Source organism: Pseudoliparis swirei, chromosome 15, assembly GCF_029220125.1.
Source record: "Pseudoliparis swirei isolate HS2019 ecotype Mariana Trench chromosome 15, NWPU_hadal_v1, whole genome shotgun sequence".
Lineage (NCBI taxonomy): Eukaryota > Metazoa > Chordata > Actinopteri > Perciformes > Liparidae > Pseudoliparis > Pseudoliparis swirei.
The window spans coordinates 16,975,867-16,999,093 of NC_079402.1; the positions used below are offsets into that span (position 1 = coordinate 16,975,867).

The following is a 23,227-nucleotide window of genomic DNA, read 5'->3' on the forward strand; positions in this document are numbered from 1 at the left end:
CATATTTATATACACTGTATAATAGAGTTGAATCTCAAAGCACTCAGGAGATTTTATCATTATCACTGATTTATAAAAAAATAAAATGTACTGTACAAAAACTTAATGACGGTTTATTTGTCTGATTCTCCTGAGAAGTTTGGGTTGGAGAAAGCGGGCTGCAACACAAGAACGGCACGAATTAGACCTCCCACTTCCACAGAGACGTAACCATAACGACGGATCAATAACTCACCACGTCAACGGGCGAGGTGGTCCTGGTGGGCAGGCTCAGGCCGCTCAGTTTATACCCTCGGACGCGGAAGACGTAGAACAGCAGACCGGCGACGACGACGAAGATCACGCAGGCTGCGATGACGCCGCCGATCACCGTGCCGTTATCTGTGCAAACGAACCACCCGGGTGTGTTTACGTTTTAATGACCTCAAAAGCGACGTTTAAATATGTCATCAGCTGCGCACAGAAGGGTTTTTGGCACTTTGCCACACTTACTGCTGAAGCCTGGACCATCGGTGGGGTAGATTGGCTGACCGCCATCATCCGTTGTGTAGACTGAAACATGGAATTTCACACGGAGAAGCTGTTAGTCTTATTTCCCAACTTTCTACGACATTCTCTATCTCTTAAAACCCCAAAATGGAAGCTGCAGAACGGAGCCTGAAGTCCTGTGTTCAAATCGAATGTTAAAGAAATAAGAACGCAGGCGAGTGACGTCCGTACACTGGCGGTGGCGGCAGCCGAAGCCTCTCTTCTGCATGCAGTTGTTGTCGTTCCAGCGCCCGTCCGGGTACATCTCCACGCAGCTCTCCTCGCCCACTTCCCCGGGGTGGAAGGCGGTGTTGGGCTCCCCGGCCGCCCAGTTGAGGAAGCCCAAAGACGTGGCGTCGGTCCAGCCCCAGCCAACTAGGAAAAGCAGACATACAAAATCAGATCATTTAAAAAAAAAAAGGAGTTAAAAAAACATGGTTGTATCTTTGTTCCTTCGTCCATTTCTACTCTCACAGTTGCGGTCCTGGGTCAGTCCGATCCATACGTTGTGATATTTGGTGTAGTTGAGGTTCCTGATGAACTCCACCTCCGCTCTGCTGTGGAGGGACATCAGGTCGGTCTGGAACGACTGGCAGTAGTGGCGGGCGTCGGGCCAAGAGAAGCCCTTCGGCCCGTTGTACACGTAGTAACAGTAGCGGCCGTAGGGAACCCAGAAGCGACGGCACTGCCCGTCGCCGGGGGCGGGGGTCGGCGGCGGCGTCTCTGAGAGGCAAAAAATAAAGCGACATCATCAATACTTTCAGGTTTTCTACGTTAAATGAAGCTCCTTCTTTCTTTTTTTTGTGAGTGAGAAAAGGAAGATGGATCAGAGCGGGCCGACGGGGTGTCACCGACCCGAGGAGATCTTGCAGACGTAGGGCTTGGCCTGGTCACAGCGGGTGTCGTTCCAGGTCCCGTGGAACGCGGGCGAGGCGTGCATGCTGACGCAGCCCTCGCCCTCGATGCTGCTGGGCTCTCCGGGCCCCCACTGCGTGAAGAACACCGGCCAGCCATCGGTCCACGAGTAGGAGCTGTCGTCCTGCGTCACGAGGGGAAGAGAAAGCTGGGGAGTCAGTTTACTCATAATTACTGATATTTTCCACACAAAAGATAACTTTCCTGTTTTTGACACTTATATTTCAATTAGTGGAACAAAATCATATTCGGACTAAACTGGACTCAACTGGACTAAACTACCTGTAAGAGCCAAATGAGATACATCCATATATGATATAAATATATTTAGATTTATAAATATATTGTATATTATATATATATTTATATATATAAATATAATGTGTATATATTTTGTTTCCTCAGTATATTTAGTTTTGTTATTGTGTTTAATTTTTATCTTTTATTAATGCTCTAATGTGCTGTGATCCTGAAATGTCCCCACTGTGGGACTAATAAAATCTAATCTAATCTAATGTCCTATATCTATACACTGGGTGGCGTTGCTCTGGGCTCTAGAGCTGCTCGTTTAACCCGGATGCAAAAGAATAAACACATATTCATACTTAAGAACATGTCGGCGATTAAAAGGGGAAAACAACAAAAACAGCTGTTGACTCAAGCGTGTCGATTTCACGTATTTTCCTTCTGTAGGATTTGAATGCAGAACTTTTACATGAGGTTAAGTACTCCGCCAGATCCTGGGTTGTTGGTTCTGACCTCACACTCGATACATCTGAGGGGCTCGAATGTCCTTCACCTTGCGCCTGAGTCCGATCCAGGCGTCGGCTCCGCCCTGCAGCACCACTCCGGCGACGAAGGCCTGGTCGTAGCTCATGTCGATGCTGGCCAGGTCGCCGCCCTGCTGCTCGCAGGCCGTCTGCGCCGCGTCCCACGTGGCCGCCGCCGCCACCAGCTTGTAGCAGTTCCGGTACCAGGAGGTGTAGCCCTGCGGACAGGGGCTCCGGGTCGGGGGCGGCAGGTCGATGCTGCTGGCTGGGGTGGAAGCAGATGAAGTCTCTGAGTAAAGCCCGAGCTGCTATGTGTTTGAGACGTGGGTTTTTCTCCCTGTAATTCCTGTGACTAAAAGGAAACAAATGTTATTTGTGAACGACGGGGACGTGGACTGACATTTCTTCCTGGAGCAGACGAAGCTCTGATCCTTCTGGCAGCTGTCGTCGTTCCACTTGCCGCTCACCCGCGGTCCGTGAGCCATCGCCACGCAGTGCTCCTGTTGGGCAGCACCAGAGCGTCAGGCCATCTCACGAGCAACCGGAGCATCTTAAGCACGGATAGTTCTGTCGTCTCGTCTGCTCGAGAGTGAAAAGAGTTGAATGTGAATGACTCGGTGAGGCGTCCTCACCGCTCCTCCGGCGTTGTTGGGCTCCTTTTGGGCCCAGTTGGTGAACAGCACCGGGCTGACCCCGTCGCTCCAAGCGTACTGGTCCTCCTGCAAGAGATCCGAGAGGCCGATCCACGCGGGGAGCTCCAGGTCCCTCAGGTAACTCGAGACAAAGTCTAGAGGAGAGAAGCTAAATATAGAGCGTGGTCTCTTTGACCTGGACCGTGACCTCCTCGTCGGCTCGGCTCACCGTTCTCGTACTGGTCGTCGATGACCGCCAGCTCTCCTCCTCGGTCTTTGCACCAGCTCCGAGCCAAAGTCCAGTTCGCTTTAATCTCATTTCTCTTCCCTTTGAACATGAAGCACTTGTTCTTGAAACGCATCCAGTCTGCAGCGGAGGAAGGAAAACGGGTTGTGTAAGAGTTCATATGGAAGAACAGGGTGTAAAGATTACAGATTGATTGGCGTACTTGAAATAAACTTGTAATTCAATAATGATATAGCATATAATGTGTGATAAGCAGAAGTAAAGACCCGGGGAATGAAGACACTGAACCACAATGACGTAAGAATCAATTGCTTGAAAATCAGGTTTGTTTGTTTTGTTTTTGTTTGTTTTGTTGTTGTTTTATATATATAAAGCTCTTCGGAAAGATTTTTCAAGCAATCATAGGTCAGGGCACTTATAAGCTCCATAGCTTCAGCCTGAACACTTTCGGTCAGCCACATGTATCTTTCTTCTTTTAAAAAAAATTCCTGGTGGTTGTATATTTTGCTGATCGAAATAAATAAACTCATTCATGCATAATGTAGGATTTTGAGGATTTGATCAAATTCTCATCGTCGGTCAGAGTACAACAAATGCAGACTGTTGATGTCATAAAAAGGTTATAATATAAAAGATGTCCTAGAAAGATCCTCCAGTAAACCATGTCATCAAAAATATAATCAAAACAGCTTATTGTAGTCAACACATGTATTAACAAGTTGTAGAAGTCATATAGTATATACATATATTGTATGTCATACAAATAATGTATATTAAGTATTGATATAAATTGTCCTAGATTTTAAAAAAATGGGGATTTTTATTTTTATAGTAAAGTCACATTCAGGGTCTAAAATACAACAAAACACATATAATTTATTATGTTTTATGTTTGTATTCAAAGCATATGTATGTGTGTGTGAGTGTGTGTGTGTTACCTGCAGGGCAGTTGCCCTCCCAGGGCTGCGTGGGTGGAGGAGGGGTGTGGACGTCTCCGGGGAGCTTCTTACAGACGTAACCGGCTCCGGCGCGACCACAGTTGGCATCGTTCCAGCCCCCTGAACACACCGCGGGGTTCAGTGTGAATATCACCCGCCAACGGTCCAATCAGAGAGCAGCTCAGCGAGTAGCGTGTCGATACCTTGATGTCTGTTCATCTGGACGCACTGTTCCTCCCCGTTGGCGTTGTTGGGCTCCCCCGGGCTCCAGTGGGTGTAGGACACCGGGGTGAAGTCCATCCACCTGAGCAGGTAGACGTGAGTTAGACAGTGAAATAAACATCTGCTGTACCGACTTCCTGTACCGGCACTTATTTGTCTTATAATCATAAAGTGAAGACACTGGGACACCAAGGGGGCGACACCACGCGTACATGAACTGTCCGTCGGCAACGCCGAACATCTTCAGTCCGATCCAAGCTGCGGCCACCTGGCCCGTCCCCACCTGGAAGAGGAGCACGGCGCGAGTCAGAGGAACGCATTGCGACACATTGGGCTGGAGAAAGAGGAGGAGGAGGAGGAGGAGGAGGAGGAGGAGGAGCACCATGGTGTTGACGTAGGCCTGCTCCTCCACGCTGTGGATGGAGACCAGCGAGGCCTTCTCGTGGTAGCAGCGAGTCATCGCCGTGTGGAAGTCCACGATGTCGGTGTCGTTGTGGTAGTAGCAGATGTTGTTGTTCTTCCTCCAGCCGAGGTTGGAGCCGCAATCAGGAGCTGTGGGGGGGGGGAGATGATCTGCTCATTATTAAAAAAAGAGAGAAAACAGCCACCCGACACATCTCTTCGAGAGTAATATTTATTTTTAAACGGCCCCCTCATCTCTAAATAACCATTAGGGAAACAGAAACGTGCTCGTGCATGTAGGACAGGTGCATTGTGGGAGTAGTTTACCTGGGAGTGGCGGCGGGGGCACTGGGGGCAGGACGGGATTGGTTCCTTTACTGATGCTGCATATCCAGTCCTGGTGGGCGTCACAGTTGAGGTCGTTCCACCACGAGTCGGTCCCGTTGGCGCTGGTCACCATCTCCACGCATTCCTCGCGGCCCTCGTGGTTGTTGGGCTCCCCGGGGCCCCAGTTGGTGTGCGCCAGGGCTGAGCCATCGCTCCAAGAATAGCCTACGGAGATGAGGGGGGGGGGGGGGTGATCGTGAGTTTTGTTTTTGTTTTTTGCGTGTGTGTCCCCCCCCCGGGGGGCCGCTCTGTGGGCCGGAGCCTCTCCTCACCTCCCTCCGTGGGGTTGTGCTTGAGGCCGATCCACTTGCTGCTGCCCTTGCTGTACAGAGCCAGGAACTGCTCCTCGTCCTGGCTCTGGACGCTGAGCAGGTCGGCCCTCCTGCTGACGCAGTCCTCGCGCGCGGCTCCCCAACTCTTCTTCAGGGACCAGTCCACGTTGTGGAAGAGCTGTCGGGGAATCGGCCAATGAATCAGCACCAGAAGACGTTGAACGCCGACCTTGATGGCGTTCGATCGTGCAGTCTCCGTTTACTCTGCTTCCTCGTTTACCCGGTAACAGTCTCTGAACTGAGGCAGCGATGTCCAGCCGGTGGCACAGCCCTGTGCGGGCGGGACAGTCGGGGCCTTGGTGGGGGGGGTGATGTCGGGTCTGGCTTTCTCACACACGAAGGCGTGTTTCTCCGAGCACGGCTTGTCGTCCCAGAAACCACCAATCGGACCCGTTGTCATAGCGACACAGGTACCGTCCCCGTTGTCTGGAGGCGATAAGGACAGGCTGTGTTTAGTAGTGTGTGTGTGTGTGTGTTATCCCAGCCTCTGGAGGACGGTACCTGGCTGGTCTCGGTCCCAGTGAGTGAAGGTGAGGGCCGCGCCGTTGTCCCAGATGTAGTCGACCCCTCCACTCGCCCCCCCTCGAGCACGCAGGCCAGTCCACCACAGGTCAGTCTTTCCCGACAGTGCCACTGTGAAGTGTGCCTGCTCATAACTGCAGAGGAGCGACGGGACACGGCCATGTTGTTACATTGTGATGACATCATCTTTTAGAAGATAAACCTGCCTCTATTAGTAATTCATCCAATCTTTTTGTTTCAAGCTACACATTCAACACACACACACACACACATATATATATCAATAGATATCTATAGATATTGTTATATATACAGGACTGTCTCAGAAAATTAGAATATTGTGATAAAGTTCTTTATTTTCTGTAATGCAATTAAAAAAACAAAAATGTCATGCATTCTGGATTCATTACAAATCAACTGAAATATTGCAAGCCTTTTATTCTTTTAATATTGCTGATTATGGCTTACAGCTTAAGAAAACTCTAAAATCCTATCTCATAAAATTTTAATATTTCCTCAGACCAAGTAAAAAAAAAGATTTATAACAGCTGAGTGTTTGTCAAGGCTCAGGAAACCCTTGCAGGTGTTTCGAGTTAATTAGACAATTCAAGTGATTTGTTTAATACCCTACTAGTATACTTTTTCATGATATTCTAATATTTAGAGATAGGATATTTGAGTTTTCTTAAGCTGTAAGCCATAATCAGCAATAAATCAGAATAAAAGGCTTGCAATATTTCAGTTGATTTGTAATGAATCCAGAATGCATGACATTTTTGTTTTTTTAATTGCATTACAGAAAATAAAGAACTTCATCACAATATTCTAATTTTCTGAGACAGTCCTGTATAATATAAATAATATATATATAGATAAACATATATATATTATATATTTATATATATTTGTATATTTAGATAATTAGATATTATATATATATATATTTGTATATATATATAGATATATAAATATGTATGTATAGAGATATGGATATAAATATTGTATATATATAATATATATAGATATATAAATATTATATATATATAATATATATTTAGATAAATATATGTATGTCTAAATATGTATATATGTATAAAGATATAGATATAAATATATATATATTATATATATATACATATTATAGATATATGGGTTAAATTGAACCCATATATATATTTATATATATAAATATATATATGGGTTAAATATATATATATAAATAATATATTAAATTATTACAACTGTTCTTCTTAAAATAATGTGCCATGCTGTCCAGAAAAGTAGAACATAGAGATTTGTTTCTTTTACAAACAAGACTGTTACAACTTTGTCTGCAAATAAAACTTCATTAATCAAAAGGTGAACAATAATGCACACGTTGTGGTTTGAAGGTAAGAGGACGCTAAAGGGCGATGGGGTGTCTCTCACATGTCTCCGATGTGCAGCAGGAAGCCGTCCTGCTCTGTGCAGAACGCTTTAGCATCCGACCAGCTCCTGGTGCTCTCCTCCATCCAGTAGCAGGAGTATCCGTATGCATCCCAGTCCTGACACACAGCACAGCCTCGTGACACAACACACTCTCAACAGGCATCGTCACTTATAATTTAGTAATTTTTTTACTATAAGACAAAAGACAATGCATAGACATAACACCTCGAGGACGACAAAACAGTGGACAAAACATCCTAAAGTCAAAGTATTGGAGAATGGTGTGTGTGTGTGTGTGAGCCTTTTTGAAATCAAAGAAACAAAATTCATATATGATGGCAGCTTTATATGTGTGTGTGTGTGCGTGTGTGTGTGTGTGCGCGTGGAATTTAATTGGTTTTCAGGCAAGGGAAAATACAAATAAATTAAATAAATAATTAATTAATTAACATTAATTAATTAATCAATAAGATGGGTGGTGTCAAGTTTGTGAATGAAAACCAGATGTCGTGGTGTTCTGTTGTGTTGTGAATGAGAGGTGAAGTTAGTTTTACCATTGAAATATTATTATTTTTTTCGTCACTTTTTTTTAAAAGAACGGAACAAATAAAGTGTGTAGTTAGACGTTGGCCTACCTGAGGGCATCCGTACACGGTGGGCTTGACCGAGGGCACTGGATAATGAGCTTTGGGCATTTTGCAGATGTAGGTATTGAGCTCCGTACAGGACACGTCGTTCCACCGGCCGGTCTGAAACAGACATGAAGAAATAAGGACGCACTTTGTCCTTGGAGTCTAACGTGGATGATACTACTGTGTGGGACTAGTTGCTCCGTTGTTCTCACCTGGTGTAACATCTCAACACAGTCTTCAGTGAAGCCGTCGTGGTTGTTGGGCTCCCCCGGAGCCCAGTGGGTGAAGGTCACCATGTGCTCGTCAGACCAGGTGAACATACCGGACACAAACAGGTCGTTGAGACCCGTCCACACGTCACTGGTGGCTGCAGAGGACAACCCGAAAAAATGAAAAACATCAATGAGCTTTCTTCATGTGCTTCCTTTGTATTCTCTCTCTCTGGGCGGCCTACAAGCTGACTGTGTCACAACTAAATCTATACCCGTGTATTTGATGTTAGCTTTCAACCCCTTATTTTTTTTTGCTAACTCCGTACCCAAGTACAGGTAGCTTTCCAGCCAGCTCTGCTCCGTCATCGACAGGACGGAGACCAGTTCAGCTCCCAGAGTCCTGCAGGTGTCCTGGGCGTCGTGCCAGGTCTGTTTGTCTTCAAACGGTTTGTAGCAGAAGTCTCCAAACTCATACCAGTCCAGCTCAGAGCACCGTAGCTCTGGAGCACAGCGTTTAGAATCAGAGAAAACACTCACAATGTTCACCTTTGAAGAATCAAGGGAGCGTAAACGCATCGCGACTCACCCCCGTCTGCAAAGGTGTAAGACACGGCATAGTTTCCGTCGTATCTGTAGACGGATAAAAAGGTGTTGTAGGATTATCTGCCGGACTGCGCTGCACACAGAACGAGGATGTGGCTTGAGAACCCGGCCACTCACTGTAAAGAGGTGATGCCGTTCCTCCGGGAGCCGGGGTAGAAGTTCTGACCCGCAGCTTTCAACAGAGTACAGTCTCCTCCGTTGTCGTTTAACACCACTCCGGCGTGGATGGCTGCAGCACAGATGTTTGAGTCCTGTGAGGAGACACACACAGAGTACATATTTATATTAAAAAGTCTAATCCTGTGCAGAACTCGTGACACGGAGAGAACAAGAGGCTCGCATACCCCGCGGTACACCGACGTGCCGTACACTCTGTGGTAAGCGTTGGCACAGCGTGCCGGGCAGTGGACCCTGAGAGAGACGTCGTGATCAGATGCTTCTGTGCGGACGATGAACACAAATGCAACGTACACAGAACATCACAACGTTTTTATAATCCGGGTTTCACTCACGTCATTTTCTCGTTGGAGAAAATGAAGTTGGGCCGATGGGCGCACGAGATCGCATCTGTGGAAACAACCGTCAGTGTTTATTTGTGACCGTATCCCAGTAGGAACATATTTTTGGGGGATGTAGTTTGGATGTAGACTTGTGACGCCGGCACATTTGGTTCCCTTACAGTCGGGCGTGCACCCCAACACGTCGAAGCGAAGGCCGGCCTGACCGCTGAACTCCACCGGGAGGAGGCGGACGTACCGCGTCGACACCGGTGTGCCCAGCAGCTGAGTCACAGGACTGTTTCGGTCCGTTGAGCCTAGGAACAACTGGAAATGATGGAAAACCAAAACAATGACTGCCTGTTCCTCGTCTTCACAGCTGACTTCTCTGTAGTGTCCAGGTGTGCGTCCTCACCTGCCCGTCCACGGTGTGGTCCGTCCAGCTGTTTCCGTCCACGCTGTGCTGGATCTTGAATTTGGTCAGCCAGTGGTCGTTTTGAGGACAACCCTGGATTACTATCCCTGTTACTTTTCTGCTCTCGCCGAGGTCCACCTGGATCCAGCTGGAGGTGACTGGATCTAGATCAGATATGGTATATGAGGAGGATGTGAGGAGTGCGCTTCTACATCAAGTCCAGATGCCACCCGGCCTTCGGCTTTAACCGTCTCTTAAAATGTGATTTCAGACGCGTGACGACCGGGTTGCTACGTACGGGTTCCTGAAGGCATCCAGCAGGAATTTCCATTCAGACGAGCTTTGTTGGGCGTGAACACGCCGGTGGAGGAAGAAGCGGAGAGGCGAGCGTCCGTGAGATTCCCGTCCTCGACTCCCAGGCCGCGCAGACACACTGCGAGCGGACAAAGTGTTGATACTCCAGGAGACACGGAGGTTGGATTTTAAACTACTTCAATGAATCGAAGGAGGAGAGACGACCTTTTTCTTCACAGCTGTAGACGATCTCAAGATACTTGGAGATGGTGGGACAGGGGTCCACGTCCATATGGGCGTACGTAAAGCAGTAGGGGCGGTTGTCACACATCTTTCTAAAGTGAGGGAGGACGCCGTCCACCGTGCAGCTTCCTGCAGAACAGAGGTTTCTTTTTGGTTAAACATAAATCATGATTTGCTTTTCGATTCGATTTAGACAACAACCAGTCAGAAGGCGTCTATACGCATCGTGCAGCGCCACCTTCGGATGAGCCCAGATGTGGACAGATGTCGTCCTTCTTTCGTCCGTAGAAAGCCGACTGGATGTTAATCACACTTTCAGTGGGACAGTGGAGGACGGCGGAGGAGCCCTGGCACACCAGCACCGTCATGAAGCCTGCAGCGGGAGGAATTCACACGTCAAGTGTTCACATGATGACAAACTCATGTTATTTGCTGATTAAAGCATATTTGTTGTTGTTGTTGTTGTTGTCTAAGAAGTGATCCAGAGGTATTGTTACCATCGTGAGGAGGAGGAGGCTCGGGAGTGTTTCCTGGAAGGACAACGTGAGTAGAGTGTTACGGACATGTATCAACACTCAAAATCACATGTGTCAAACACAAGGCCCGGGGGCCGAATCCGGCCCGCCACGTCATTTCATGTGGCCCCTGACGGCTTCAAAGACATATGATCACCTTTTCTTAAAGAAATGTAAAAAATAAAAAATCATATGCTTTTATTTTGAAGGTTTCAAATTAAACGGGTTTTATGTGATAATATTAGATAATGTTCTTATGTACAATATTTCTATACTCAAATAAACAATAATCAAATGCAAAGAGAGTTATTTAACGACATGTTCGGGAGTAGTTTATACAGTTTCAGTTAAAACCCTTTCAGGGCAGCCGTGATGCTGATGTGGCCCACGGGGAAAATTAGTTTGACACCCCTGCTCTCACCTCTCCGTTTGCAGATGTAACCTCTGTTCTGCTGACAGGTGTCGTCGTTCCAGTAGCCGCCATTGATGAATATAGACAGGCAATCTTCACCGTTAAAGTTGTCGGGGTTACCTGCGAAGAGAGAAAAGAATTCAGCCGTCTTTTCTTTTGCAAGAAAATAATCCTTCTATGTTTTTGTTTCCTGCCAGAAATTGTGCAGAATATATTTGTCCTTGAATGAACCTGCGCTCCAGCGAATGTAACTGAAAGGAGACCCGTTGGACCACTCCCACCCGCCCTCAGTGACGGAGTCATGGCCGCCAATCCACAGGGAGACACCTATCGGAATCAGCTGGATCACACCTGGGAGAAGAAAACAACAAAATAATAATAAGGGTGAGTGAATCGTACTGTTAGGTTGTAATAGTTTATTTTGATTCTGCACATGTACATAGAGGAAGTCATATGCTTTAAATTAATACGTAAAGATAAAAATAATAGGAAATATTAGGGAGAATATTATGATGACTGTATTATGATTTTTATTGTGAAGCATGAGGGAAATACACAGTTCACTGTATTGACTGTATGTGATGATACAATGTGGTACTGTTTATATGTACGTTGCATGGGGATGAATGTTAGTTCGTATTTCAGAGATGTGGAAGCCGGTTGAAGCCGGTGACGTTACTTTAATCCAGAAAGTAACATACTGGACTTTTATTGTGAAGGGACTTTTTTAGTAGTTTTTTAGTTGTGACCCAGGGTCGTGACGTTTGACCCCTCCATTTAGATAACAGACTTTTAGCCAACGAGAAGGTGTTGACTGAATAACAAAGGACTTTTGAGGACAGCTGATTGGCTGACTCTTTGTACTCTGAGAAATCTCTTTCGTCTTGACCTCCGTTAGCCAGCAACTCTCGCTCGCTTTACCTCGTACCTGTGGAGCCTGGATCACTACGAACCCACCATCGTGAGCTTTGATTGTCTGTTAAACTTCTTGCCGTTAAATATTGTTAAACGTAATCCATCGCATTCTGATCCTGATTTCCATGGAGCGCGAGACGTCCGGCAACAACTTCTCTTCAGTAGTAACGGACCAACAAAGAGAAAGTTTGGACTCTGGAGGCTTCAACACTAACGTGGTCAACGGAATAACAAATATCCATCTCCTCATATCTCTATTTCTGCTCCCCCTCCTCCACAAAGTAAAGCGACGCGCCAACAACGGTAGAAATAAACAAAATTGTGATAAGCGCAAAAGAATATCGGAGTAAAAATACTAAAGCCCGACCTTGTATGAAGGCCTGTTCGAAGGGGTCGTTGACACTGACGAGGTCTCCTCCCTGGTTGACGCAGTCGGCTCGAGCCTCGGCCCACGGCCTCATGGACAGGTAGTTGAACAGGTAGCAGTAGTCGTTAAAAGGGTCGGCCATCCAGGAACCGCACTTCTCATTCCATCCTGGGGCGAAAGCAACGCCACACATCACGGTAAACATCACGGTAAACATCAAGGTAAACATCAAGGTAAACACAGATCGTGTGTGAGGTGAACTGATCAGTGTGGTAAGTTCACCTGGTCCGGCGGTTGGGGGCGGGGGAGGAGGTCCTTGTCCCTTGGCTTTGAAGAGACGAGACAAACAACAACTATAGAGTACGGTCCGTGCACAACGCAAGACACACTTGTAAACAACGGAGGGCGTATCGGACCTTTTTTGCAGATGAAGTCCTTCGTGGCGGAGCAGAAGTCGTCGTTGATCATCCCGGCTTCGGGGTGGTTCATCCCCCTCATGTTCACGCAGTCCTCGCCGTCCTGCCAGTTGTCCGGCTGGTTGGGCGCCCACGGCAAGAAGTCCTGCCGTCACAAAAAACACAAAGTGGTGATGAAACATGGAGGACGGGCGAAGCTCCTCGCGAGGAAGAGTCCCGTGAGTTCCAGAGATGATGTTGTATCAGAGTCATGAGCTTCCCGTGACGTGCTCACGGCTCCATGACTTACTGCCGGAGTTCCATCGCTGTTGGCAAACTGGTTTTCATTATTGATGTCGTTCAAACCCAGCCAGCATTCCCCTGGCATGTGAGCTGAGGGTAGAAGACGAGATCATCCGACGACATGTTTATGTTCGCACATTTCTCGATTTGGTTATTTCACGATTATGGGAGGAGCCAGAGGGCTTTTTCTTCGCGGCTCACCGGTGATGAAACTGAGATCCTCCTCTGAGTGCACGCTGGCGAGGTGGGCCTGCTCTCTGCTGCAGTGAGCCTCGGCATCATGCCAGCTTTTCACCGACTCGGTCTCAAATTGATAACAGAAGTCTCCGTACAACAAATATCCAGCGTCACAGTGGGAATCTGAAACACACGAAACATATAACAGCTGTCAGCGTATCTTTCTCGAGACGTGGCGTGAAGAGGAGACGTGAAGTCTGACTCACCGGGAGCTGAAGTCGGTTTGGGGTTCTGTCCGCCCGTCATCTCACAAATGAAGCCCAGGCTCTTATAGCAGTTGGTTGTTTCCCATTTCCCTGCATAGTTTCCTGGAGGAGAAGATAAAGTGACGTTGGCCTTCAGCTGAAAACATATACAAGTATATTTAGGGCTAGAATGCCCGAGTGGCCATTTCTACCTGTGTAGATTTGTCCACAGTCCCAGCTGTCAGCCGTGTTTTGAGGCCAATTGGGACCATAGTTGGAAAAGGTTATTGGGGATTTATCGATCCATTTGAATTCCCCGTCCTGGTCCTTATCTGGTGACATCACAAAGCGGGAAACAAATGAAAAAAAAGGGACATTTCACAGATCACATGAATCGCAGAGACAAAGAGATGTGAGTGTGTCGAGTACCTGATAAACCGATCCAGATGTCGGGGACGTCCACCAGGTGAAAGTCCGGGAGGTTTCCGTTGATGAAGAACTGTTCCTCTTGACTGCACACGAGGAAGGAGGAACAAGGAACAAGGAACCGGGATGAAAGAGACAGGCGGGGTCAGAGACATAAGCGTAGACATGCAAAAGCCTGCACACATATTAACATATATATGCACACACCTGCATACCCGAATACATACACATGAATACTGTAAATGTACCCCCCTCCCACTGTTGGCGACACCCACCCCCCTCAGACATCTCCAGATATTATATAAGAGAATATATTATATTATGATACAACTATATATACAATTGAATTTTGCTTAAACTGTGTTTTTTGTTTGTTGTTCGGGTCAACCTCGAAAAACAGATTTTTAATCTCAAGGGTTTCACCTGGTTAAAAAAAAGTTGAAATAAAAAATACTCCTAATAAAACGCTTCCGTCCCACCTGTTAATAATCAGCAGGTGGGCCCCCATGTCGGAGCACTGGATGAGGGCCTGGTACCAGGTGGTCAGCAGGTTGATATTACTGACCGTCCAGTAACAGCTGCCAGTGAAGCTCAGCCAGCCGGGAGGGCAGATGGCTGCAGGTGAGGCAGAGCAGCGTGATGTTACAGGTAAGAATCATCATGATCGAGTTATTGTACTTTCATGATGCAATTAAGAGACATAACCTCTTTGGATATTTTCCAAAACAATCCATCTTACTGTTCAGTGGTCGTTTGCACATGTAAGGACGCTCATATCTGCACACGTGGGACGTCCATTTCCCAAATTCCTCCGTCGAGTCTTTGACGATTGCAGAACACGAGCCGGCATCGGTGTCGCTGGGGGAGAACTCGGGGTTAAACCTTCATTGATTTTCTTTTAGATTTCAGGGAACCAAATTATGGAATGACTTTTCCACACCGAACAAAAAAAAATCCTTCTATAAATTTTTTACAAAATTGTCTAAGAGAAAGAGTTTTTTATGGATTAGTGTTCATGACAGGGGTGTGATCCAATATCCCTGAACACACACAACCCATGCTTACTTTTACATATAAACACACACTCACACATGCACACACAGACTCAATATAATTAGATTATTTTTCTTCTTTTTTTCTGTCTTTCTTAAGCATTTTTCATTTTATGTTTGTAATTTTGTAAAATGTTAAATATTATATAGGTGAAGTCTTAATGAGCCTAGTTTGCTTGTTGTCTCTTCCTGCACTGAGATTTGATTTATTGTTTGAATTGTGCAAAATGAAAATGTAAAATAAAAATAAAATACAAAATTGCACAAATCAACATTTCGATTCCAATGACATGATCAAAGAGTGATATCTCACTCAGTCGGTTGATCTTCAGCCCAGTTGATGTAGTCCATGGCGAGAGCGTCAGACCAGGTGTACGGGCTGTCTCCTGGTTCCACTTGACAGGAAATCTTGTTGCATTTCTGGAGGAAGGAAGCTCATCCTCATCCTCCAATATTCATGTACAATACCACACCATAAACAGCCAGGGGAGCTTTATCTTTCTATTTTAATGCAACTCTATGTTCCTCTCACCAGGGTGGAAAGCCCAATCCAGAGGTCAATCAACGACGGGTCCAGCGTCCCTGTGACAAACTGCTCCTCTTCCGATGAGGTGATGGACACCAGGTCTCCTCCCTCCTGCACACAGTCGTGTCTCGCTCCCACCCAGTTACTCCGGACGTCGGCTTTCAGCTTGTAGCAGTTGGACTGGTGCTGCCTCCAGCCGTTTGCCAGGTCGCACTGCGGGACGGGGTTCGCTAGAGAGCAAGAAAGAAGACGCGTCACCTCGTGATCCAGAGGGGCCATGCAGCATCTGATGCCAACTATTATTTTATTGAGCTTTGGTCAACTTTAAATTAAATTCTACAAAGATATTCAAAGGTTTTGGGGACTCAGAAATGAAAACAAGTAAGTAAAGTTGATTTATATTGCACTTAAAGTGTCACAAAGTGCAGTTCAGTAGTCAATTAAAACACTTTGGCAATAACAACAGGGGTCAAAACATGTCAACAGTTAAAAGAGCAAAGTACACTACACTGTAAAAGATGGTGCGGTAAAAAACACAATAAAACAAAGAAGAAAAATATATATTTTTTAAAGATAAAAAGCAGGCCGTAGAATATTTAATTTAACCAAATGTCAGTGTAAATAGGAATGTTTTGAGATGGAGGTTAAATGATGCTATGAGCAGGGGTGTCAAACTCATTTTCACCGTGGGCCACATCAGCATCATTAACATTTCTTAAAGGGCCGGTGTTACTGAAGCAGTGTATAAACTACTCCCGAACATATTGTTAAATAACTCTCTTTGCATATTATTATTTATTTATTATTATTGTTTATTCAAGAGTAAAAATATTGTCCAAAAGAACATTTCTCTAATATTATAACACAAATCCATTTAATTTGTAACCTTCAAAATAAAAGCACAGGATATAAAGATGATCATATGTCTTTCAAGCCGTCAGGGGCCGCATAAAATGACATGGTGGGCCGCATTCAGCCCGCGGGCCTTCTGGAGGTTGGATGCCGGGCTGTTGAATACGTAATTCAGCCACGCATGAAGAAGTCTGTTCCACTAGGAAGTTAAATATCATTTTTTGTTTCCCACGCTGGGGAAAAACATGTTTTTATCTTCACGAGGTTTACATCTAAAACGGTCCTGGCGCTGGTTGGTGGACTTACGGTTGTTGTACTTGCAGATGTATTTCCTCGGAACGGCGCAGTTCTCGTCGTTCCACTGTCCGAAGCTGGATCCCGCCACCTGACCACAGTCCTCACCGGTCTCCTCGCCCCAGTTATCCGGCTGGCCCGGCAACCAGTCTCTGAAGCAGGAGAGAGATATCATATGGAAGTGGACATTTTGAGTGTTTTTAGATTTACATGAAATTTACTGAATGACTTACTCTAAGAATAGTACATAAGGGCTGCCGTCACTCCACTCCCAGACACCCTCTGTGACCTGGTCATTCAGGCCTATCCAGTAGATCTCTGTGCCGATTTGTGTCCTTACCCACATCTAGAAATCACACAAGAAATACAGCAAACCCAATCCGTGAAATGTCTTTTTTTTAAACTACATTTTGTTTCTGGGGGCCTGTTTTGTGCGTGCCGGCTCACCCGCTCATGAATGTCCAGGATGCTCATCAGGTTGGTGTTCTGGCCCAAACAAAACGCGTTAGCCTCCGGCCATGACTTGGTATCAGTTGAAAAGAAGTAACATTTATTCTCGTACTCCCTCCAGCCTTGCTGACACTGGCCGCGGGCTGAAAACACAGCAGTACAACATCCTGTTAGTGTGCACATGTTAGATGAAAACATCATATTACAAATGAAAACATCCAAAATGTACTGCCCTACCCACCTCCTACCACCACTTGACACGGATATTAGAGTGTGATGGTCAATTAAATACATATTAAACAACGGTCTGTAAATATGCTTTAAATATCTTGTTAAAACATCTATATATTTTGTTAAAAGTGATCAAATATGGGCATTTGTATGCACTATAAAGCAAATGAAATAACATATTTAAGTCTGCAGGAATAGTAAAATAATATAATGAAATTATGAAAGAACATTTTTAAGTCTGCAGGAATAGTAATATAATATAATGAAATTATGAAATAACATATTTAAGTCAACAGGAATAGTAGAATAAAATTAGTGTGATTACTCGTCATGTTTAAGTACAAAAGTTGATGCACAGTTTCTCAAGCTGGTGAATCAATTGAATGCCGATCAAAGTGATCAAATATGGGCACTTGTAGAATGTACGCACTGTAAAGCAAATGTAATTATGGAATAACATATGAAAGTCAGCAGGAATAGTAGAATAAAATTACTGTGATTACTGTTTAATAAGTACAAAAGTTGACGTGCAGTTTCACAAGCTGGTGAATCATTTAAATGCCCATCGGTCGTAAAAGTCCTGTGACAGAAACACAGTCACATGAGGCTCAACTCTCATCCAAAAGGTCGGGTAATGTTTGACTTTAACAGCTGCAGCGGGACGCTATCGAATCACATGTTTTGCACGCATCTGTAACGAGTTGCAAGACCACAGGATGCAAAGTTGAACCTCCTCACATTGACTCCCCATCAGAAGCAATCGAAAAGACTAAAGTACCACTCCTCCGCCTGGAACCCTGAATATACAAGGATCTGCAATTTAAATAATTTCTGAAATGTTAAATTATTTCATTAGAAAGGGCATAAAGTAAATTAGTTGAACAAGTAACTAAGAAGTACTAAGGTTGAGAAGTCTCCTGTACAATTTATTGACTATTTGTTCTAAATGTTAGATTTTGTCATGCAACAATCTTCAGGTTCACAAACTCTGCCTTCCATCTTGGATCTGCACACCAGATGCTCCACGCACTTTAAAAAAATTATGTCTTAGAGATCCTAAATCATATAAAACTCGAAGAAAAAAAAGATAATATTTGCATTCAGATTCAAATGAATCCTTTGAAGAGACGTGGAAGCCTTTTATTCACTATTTGAACAACGCTGTAATCCATCAGAAGAACTAGTGAACTCGGAGACGCCCCCCCCCCCTCTCCCTTCTTCCTAATTTTGTATTTTATTCTTATGTATGTGTATGTAGATATCTATGCATGTTTCCACGTCTTCATTCCTATATTTAAATGTGCTTTAAGTTAGTTATCGTGGTTGTTTCTTCATTGTATTTGCATATCTCTGTATATAGTTACACAACCTCCAAGCAACTGAAGGTGATGTTCTGTACACCCCAACTTATTGGAGGTGGTATCGCTCTTCATTCCTGTATGAGTTTGGAAAATCAATAAAGATTTTTTAAAATATCTTTAAAAAATACAGCACAAAAGTCATTAAATGAATGTTTCGCCCACAGCCGCCTCGCAACATATTCAAAACAAAACTTTCAGTGCTTTCAGGTTCACGTCTCCCCAGAAACCAAACGAAAGAGACTTACCGGCAGCCAGAAGAGCAGCGAAGCCGAGCAGCTGCAGCAACTTTCTCTGTGTTGCCTCCATTTGTGTGTTTTCAGCCATCAAGGTGTGTTTCTACGCATCCTGATAGCTTTACGCGTGTGTCCAAACTCTCCTGAAGCGGCCTATATGTGTGTGTGTGTGTGTGATGTGCTCCAGCGCCCAGTTATCACACCTCTGAGCATCCTCTCGTTGGGTCGCCTCTTTTCAGGATCCACTCAAGGTCCAAAGACTGAAAGCAGTAAAACACAGATGACAAACTTTCATCATCTCGAGTGTCGGCTCGCTCGCTGGCTCGACGGGCATCTTTAAGGACGACGCGCTAGAACTTCATACAACAATTAAGAATAATAAACGTGGATTTGAGAAAAGAAAATGGACATGCTTCCGAAGGTTAAGAAGATAAATAATGTAGTTTCTTCTCAATGTATTTTAATCAATTGACTGAGTGTGTTTTATAAATAAAAATGTACCTAAACCAGAGATTAAAAGGATGGACACAATGTGTGTCGTGTTGCATGTGACTCCAACATCTCCTTTAAGTTAAAAACAACTGTAAAAGTTAAATCTGGACACTGTGACTCTATAGGTTTCTACATCCTATGATGTTCACTCATCAGAACTACAGTTTAACCAGCTGGTCAACAAGCAAACAAGTAAACAAGAACTCAATGCACTCGATCGAATATATATATATCTAATATTCCAGTAGTCAAGGAAGACATATATATATATATTCCATACATAAATATAATATTCCAGGAGTCAAGGGAGACTATATATATATATATATAAAATATAATAATTAAAGCGCTTCCATCACTGCCGAATTAAAGAAGAAAAAAGTGTCTGATTTCCAGGAAAGGATTTAAGATGATTGAACAGATTATTATATCTTTTTGCTCCTGCATGTTGTTGTAAATGTTTTAATGTCACGACTGCTTTTAACAAACATGTCCTTTTCTTTTCGGATAATTCTGGCATTTTATTGTATACCATGTGTATCGGCTCATTTGCGTTCTCCTTTCTCTCAAATACCTGAAATAACACACCTTGAAAATGGTAGAAATTCTGTCAAAGAGGTACACACAGTATCAGAATCAGAATCAGAAACAGTTTTATTGCCAGGAATGTTTTCACAAACAAACGAGGAATTTTTTTTGGTGGAAGGTGCAACATTTTGGACATGACAAACAAACAACAATCAACACGACAGAAAGACAACAAATAATGTGAAGTGTTTGGGTGTGTGCTTCAAGTGGTGTGTTTTAGTTAAAGTGCATGTTAAAGTGACGTGTGTGGAGGAGGGAAGAAGAAGGAGAGAGGAGGAGGAGGAGGAGGAAGAGGAGGGGGAAGAAGGAGGAGAGAGGAAGGTGGAAGAAGAGGTGGTAGTCCTGGGGGTGACAGTCAGTCAGTCCCGGGGTCCATTGATGAGCCCGACCGCCGTCGGGAAAAAGCTTTTGGTGTGGCGGGTGGTCTTGGTCATGATGGACCGCAGCCTCCTCCCCGAGGGGAGGGACTCGAACAGGAGTGTCCAGGGTGGGAGGGGTCAGCGACAATCTTTCGGGCCCGCTTCAGTGACCTGGAAGTGAACAGGACCTGGAGGTAAGGCAGATTGCAGCCGATAACCCTCTCGGCCGAGCGGATGATGCTCTGCAGCCTGCGCTTGTCTTTGGCTGTGGCTGCAGGGTGCCAGACGGTGATGGAGGAGCAGATGATGGACTCAACGATAGCCGTGTAGAATTGTACCATCATTCTCCCTGGCAGGTTGAATTTCCTCAGCTGCCTCAGGAAGAACATCCTCTGCTGGGCCTTCTTGGTGATGGAGCCGATGTTCAGCTCCCACTTGAGGTCCTGGGAGATGATGGAGCCCAGGAAGCGGTAGGACTCCACAGCGTCGACGGGGAGTCACACAGGATGAGAGGGGCGGGTGGGGCTGCATTCCTCCTGAAATCCACAACCATCTCCACTGTCTTTAGAGCGTTGAGCTCCAGGTTGTTCTGGCTGCACCAGGTCACCAGGTGGTCAGTCTCCCACCTGTAGGCGGTCTCGTCCCACCAGAGATGAGTCCAATGAGGGTGGTGTCATCCATGAACTTTAGGAGCTTGACGGACTGGTGACTGGAGGTGCAGCTGTTGGTGTACAGGGAGAACAGCAGAGGGAAAGAACACAGCCTTGGGGAACCCGTGCTGGTGATCCGGGAGCCTGAGACGTGTTTCCCCAGCCTCACGTGCTGCTTCCTGTCGGTCAGGAAGTCTGTGATCCACCTGCAGGTGGAGTCGGGCACGTGCAGCTGGGAGAGCTTGTCCTGCAGCAGGGACGGGATGATTGTATTGAAAGCAGAGCTGAAGTCCACAAACAGGATCCTGGCGAGGTTCCTGGGAGTCCAGATGCTGGAGGATGTAGTGAAGGGCCATGTTGACTGCATCGTCTGCAGACCTGTTGGCTCTGTAGGCGAACTGCAGGGGGTCCAGGAGTGGGTCGGTGATGGTCTTGAGGTGTGACAGGACCAGCGTTCAAAGGACTTCATGACCACAGAGGTCAGGCGACGGGCCTGTAGTCATTGAGTCCTGTGATCTTGGGTTTTTGGGACGGGATGATGGTGGAGGCCTTGAAGCAGGCTGGAACGTGGCATGTCTCCAGGAGGTGTTGAAGATGTCGGTGAACACCGGAGACAGCTGGTCAGCACAGTGCTTCAGGGTGGAGGGGAGACGGAGTCCGGGCCCGCTGCTTTGCGGGGTTCTGCTTTTGAACAGCCTGTTGACGTCTCTCTCCAGGATGACGAGGGTCGTCGCTGAGTTGATGGAGGGTGCTCCAGAGGTGTGAGCCCTGATGGGCTGGGGAGGGTGGGCTGATGGTCTGTGGCTTGTTGATGGGGCTGTGGGGATGGTCTCAGGACTGCTCCATTGTCTTTCAAAGCGGCAGTAGAACTCATTTAGCCTGTCTGCCAGAAGCACATTGTTCATGGAGTGGGGTGATTTGGGCTTGTAGTTGGTGATCTGCCTGAGCCCTCTCCAGACAGAAGCAGAGTCGTTTGCTGAGAGCTGCTGTTGCAGTTTCTCAGAGTACAGTCGTTTAGCATCTCTCACCGCCTTGCTAAACCTGTATTTGGACTCTGTGTACAGGTCCTTGTCCCCACTCCTGAATGCCTGGTCCTTCTGCAGTCTTAGCTTCCTGAGCTCCGCTGTGAACCAGGGTTTGTCGTTGTTATAACTCACCCTGGAGCTGGATGGAATACAGCTGTCCTCACAGAAGCTGATGTAGGAAGTTACAGCCTCTGTGTACTCATCCAGGCTGTTGGTAGCAGTCCTGAAGACATCCCAGTCAGTACAGTCCAAGCACGCCCGTAGATCCTCCAGAGCCTCACTGGTCCACTTCTTGAACTTCCTCACCACAGGTTTGCAGAGCTTTAGTCTCTGCCTGTATGAGGGAATCAGATGAACCATGACGTGGTCAGAGTTTCCCAGTGCAGCTCGAGTGACGGCGTGATAGGCCCTGCTGATTGTTGTGTAGCAGTGGTCCAGAATGCTCTTCTCTCTGGTAGGGCATTTAATTAACTGTCTATATTTAGGAGTTCGTGGCTGAGGTTTCCTTTGTTAAAATCCCGAGTACAATAACTAAAGAGTCCGGGAAGGTCCGCCCACACACCGTATCTGTTCGGCGAGGGTCCGCTGTGCCTCGTGCACGTTCCCTGCAGCGGCATGTAAACTCCGCCAGGATGAATGAAGCGAACTCACGTGGGGAGTAGAAGGGTTTGCAGTGAATGATAAAAGATTCCAGGTCCGGCGAACAGTGCTGTAGGATCACCGTTACGTCGTTGCACCAGCCGTTGTTGAGGTAAAAGCAGATTCCTCCACCCTTTGCTTTTCCGGAGAGCTCCGTGTCCCGGTCCGCTCGGAACAGCTGGAAGCCAGCGAGCTGGAGCGCAGAATCTGGTATCGATCCACTAAGCCATGATTCCGTAAAGCACAGGACGGAGGATGAGGAGAAGTCTCTGTCTCTCCCCACCAGCAGCTGGAGTTCGTCCAGTTTGTTGCACAGTGAGCGGACGTTGGAGAGAAATATGCCCGGCAGCGCTGTACGAGATCCCCGTTTCCGTAGCCGCATAAGCGCCCTGAGCGTTCCTCTCCGCCGGCGTCTCACCGCGTGGGCGAAGGTGAGCACACCTTTTACAAGAATGTCCAGTAACTCCACAGAAGTTAAAAACGTTGGAAATAAATCCGCTG

General features: G+C 46.1%; 1 protein-coding gene across 1 annotated transcript; it reads right to left on the reverse strand.

Moving 5' to 3' along the window:
• Positions 1–97: 97 nt before the first annotated feature.
• Positions 98–19,120, reverse strand: LOC130205095 (macrophage mannose receptor 1). Its single transcript, XM_056432227.1, has 50 exons — positions 18,986–19,120; positions 17,146–17,291; positions 16,932–17,044; positions 16,711–16,850; positions 15,559–15,782; positions 15,340–15,446; positions 14,714–14,832; positions 14,454–14,589; positions 13,978–14,060; positions 13,761–13,880; positions 13,570–13,671; positions 13,328–13,486; positions 13,134–13,216; positions 12,845–12,989; positions 12,711–12,755; positions 12,429–12,596; positions 11,378–11,497; positions 11,156–11,266; positions 10,717–10,749; positions 10,458–10,592; positions 10,202–10,348; positions 9,981–10,115; positions 9,683–9,846; positions 9,450–9,594; positions 9,283–9,337; positions 9,115–9,181; positions 8,888–9,021; positions 8,754–8,797; positions 8,494–8,667; positions 8,168–8,322; positions 7,959–8,072; positions 7,324–7,439; positions 5,875–6,029; positions 5,594–5,799; positions 5,314–5,491; positions 4,982–5,206; positions 4,635–4,804; positions 4,465–4,535; positions 4,234–4,334; positions 4,031–4,150; positions 3,075–3,212; positions 2,846–3,000; positions 2,614–2,713; positions 2,243–2,478; positions 1,384–1,567; positions 1,003–1,251; positions 721–903; positions 493–552; positions 236–381; positions 98–158 (listed from the first exon to the last, which is right to left on the reverse strand). The coding sequence occupies exons 1-50, from the start codon at positions 19,062–19,064 to the stop codon at positions 114–116; spliced, it is 6,540 nt and encodes a 2,179-aa protein (XP_056288202.1). The 5' UTR covers positions 19,065–19,120; the 3' UTR covers positions 98–113.
• Positions 19,121–23,227: the final 4,107 nt, after the last annotated feature.

Excerpts from the sequence above, each read along its gene's own strand:
- LOC130205095 (XM_056432227.1), bottom strand. The coding sequence starts at position 19,064 with ATGGCTGAAAACACACAAATGGAGGCAACACAGAGAAAGTTGCTGCAG. Across the intron at positions 14,590-14,713 it reads GTGCAAACGACCACTGAACA|CCATCTGCCCTCCCGGCTGG; the intron begins GTAAGATGGATT and ends CCTCACCTGCAG. Across the intron at positions 8,323-8,493 it reads GGAAAGCTACCTGTACTTGG|CCACCAGTGACGTGTGGACG; the intron begins GTACGGAGTTAG and ends TGTCCTCTGCAG.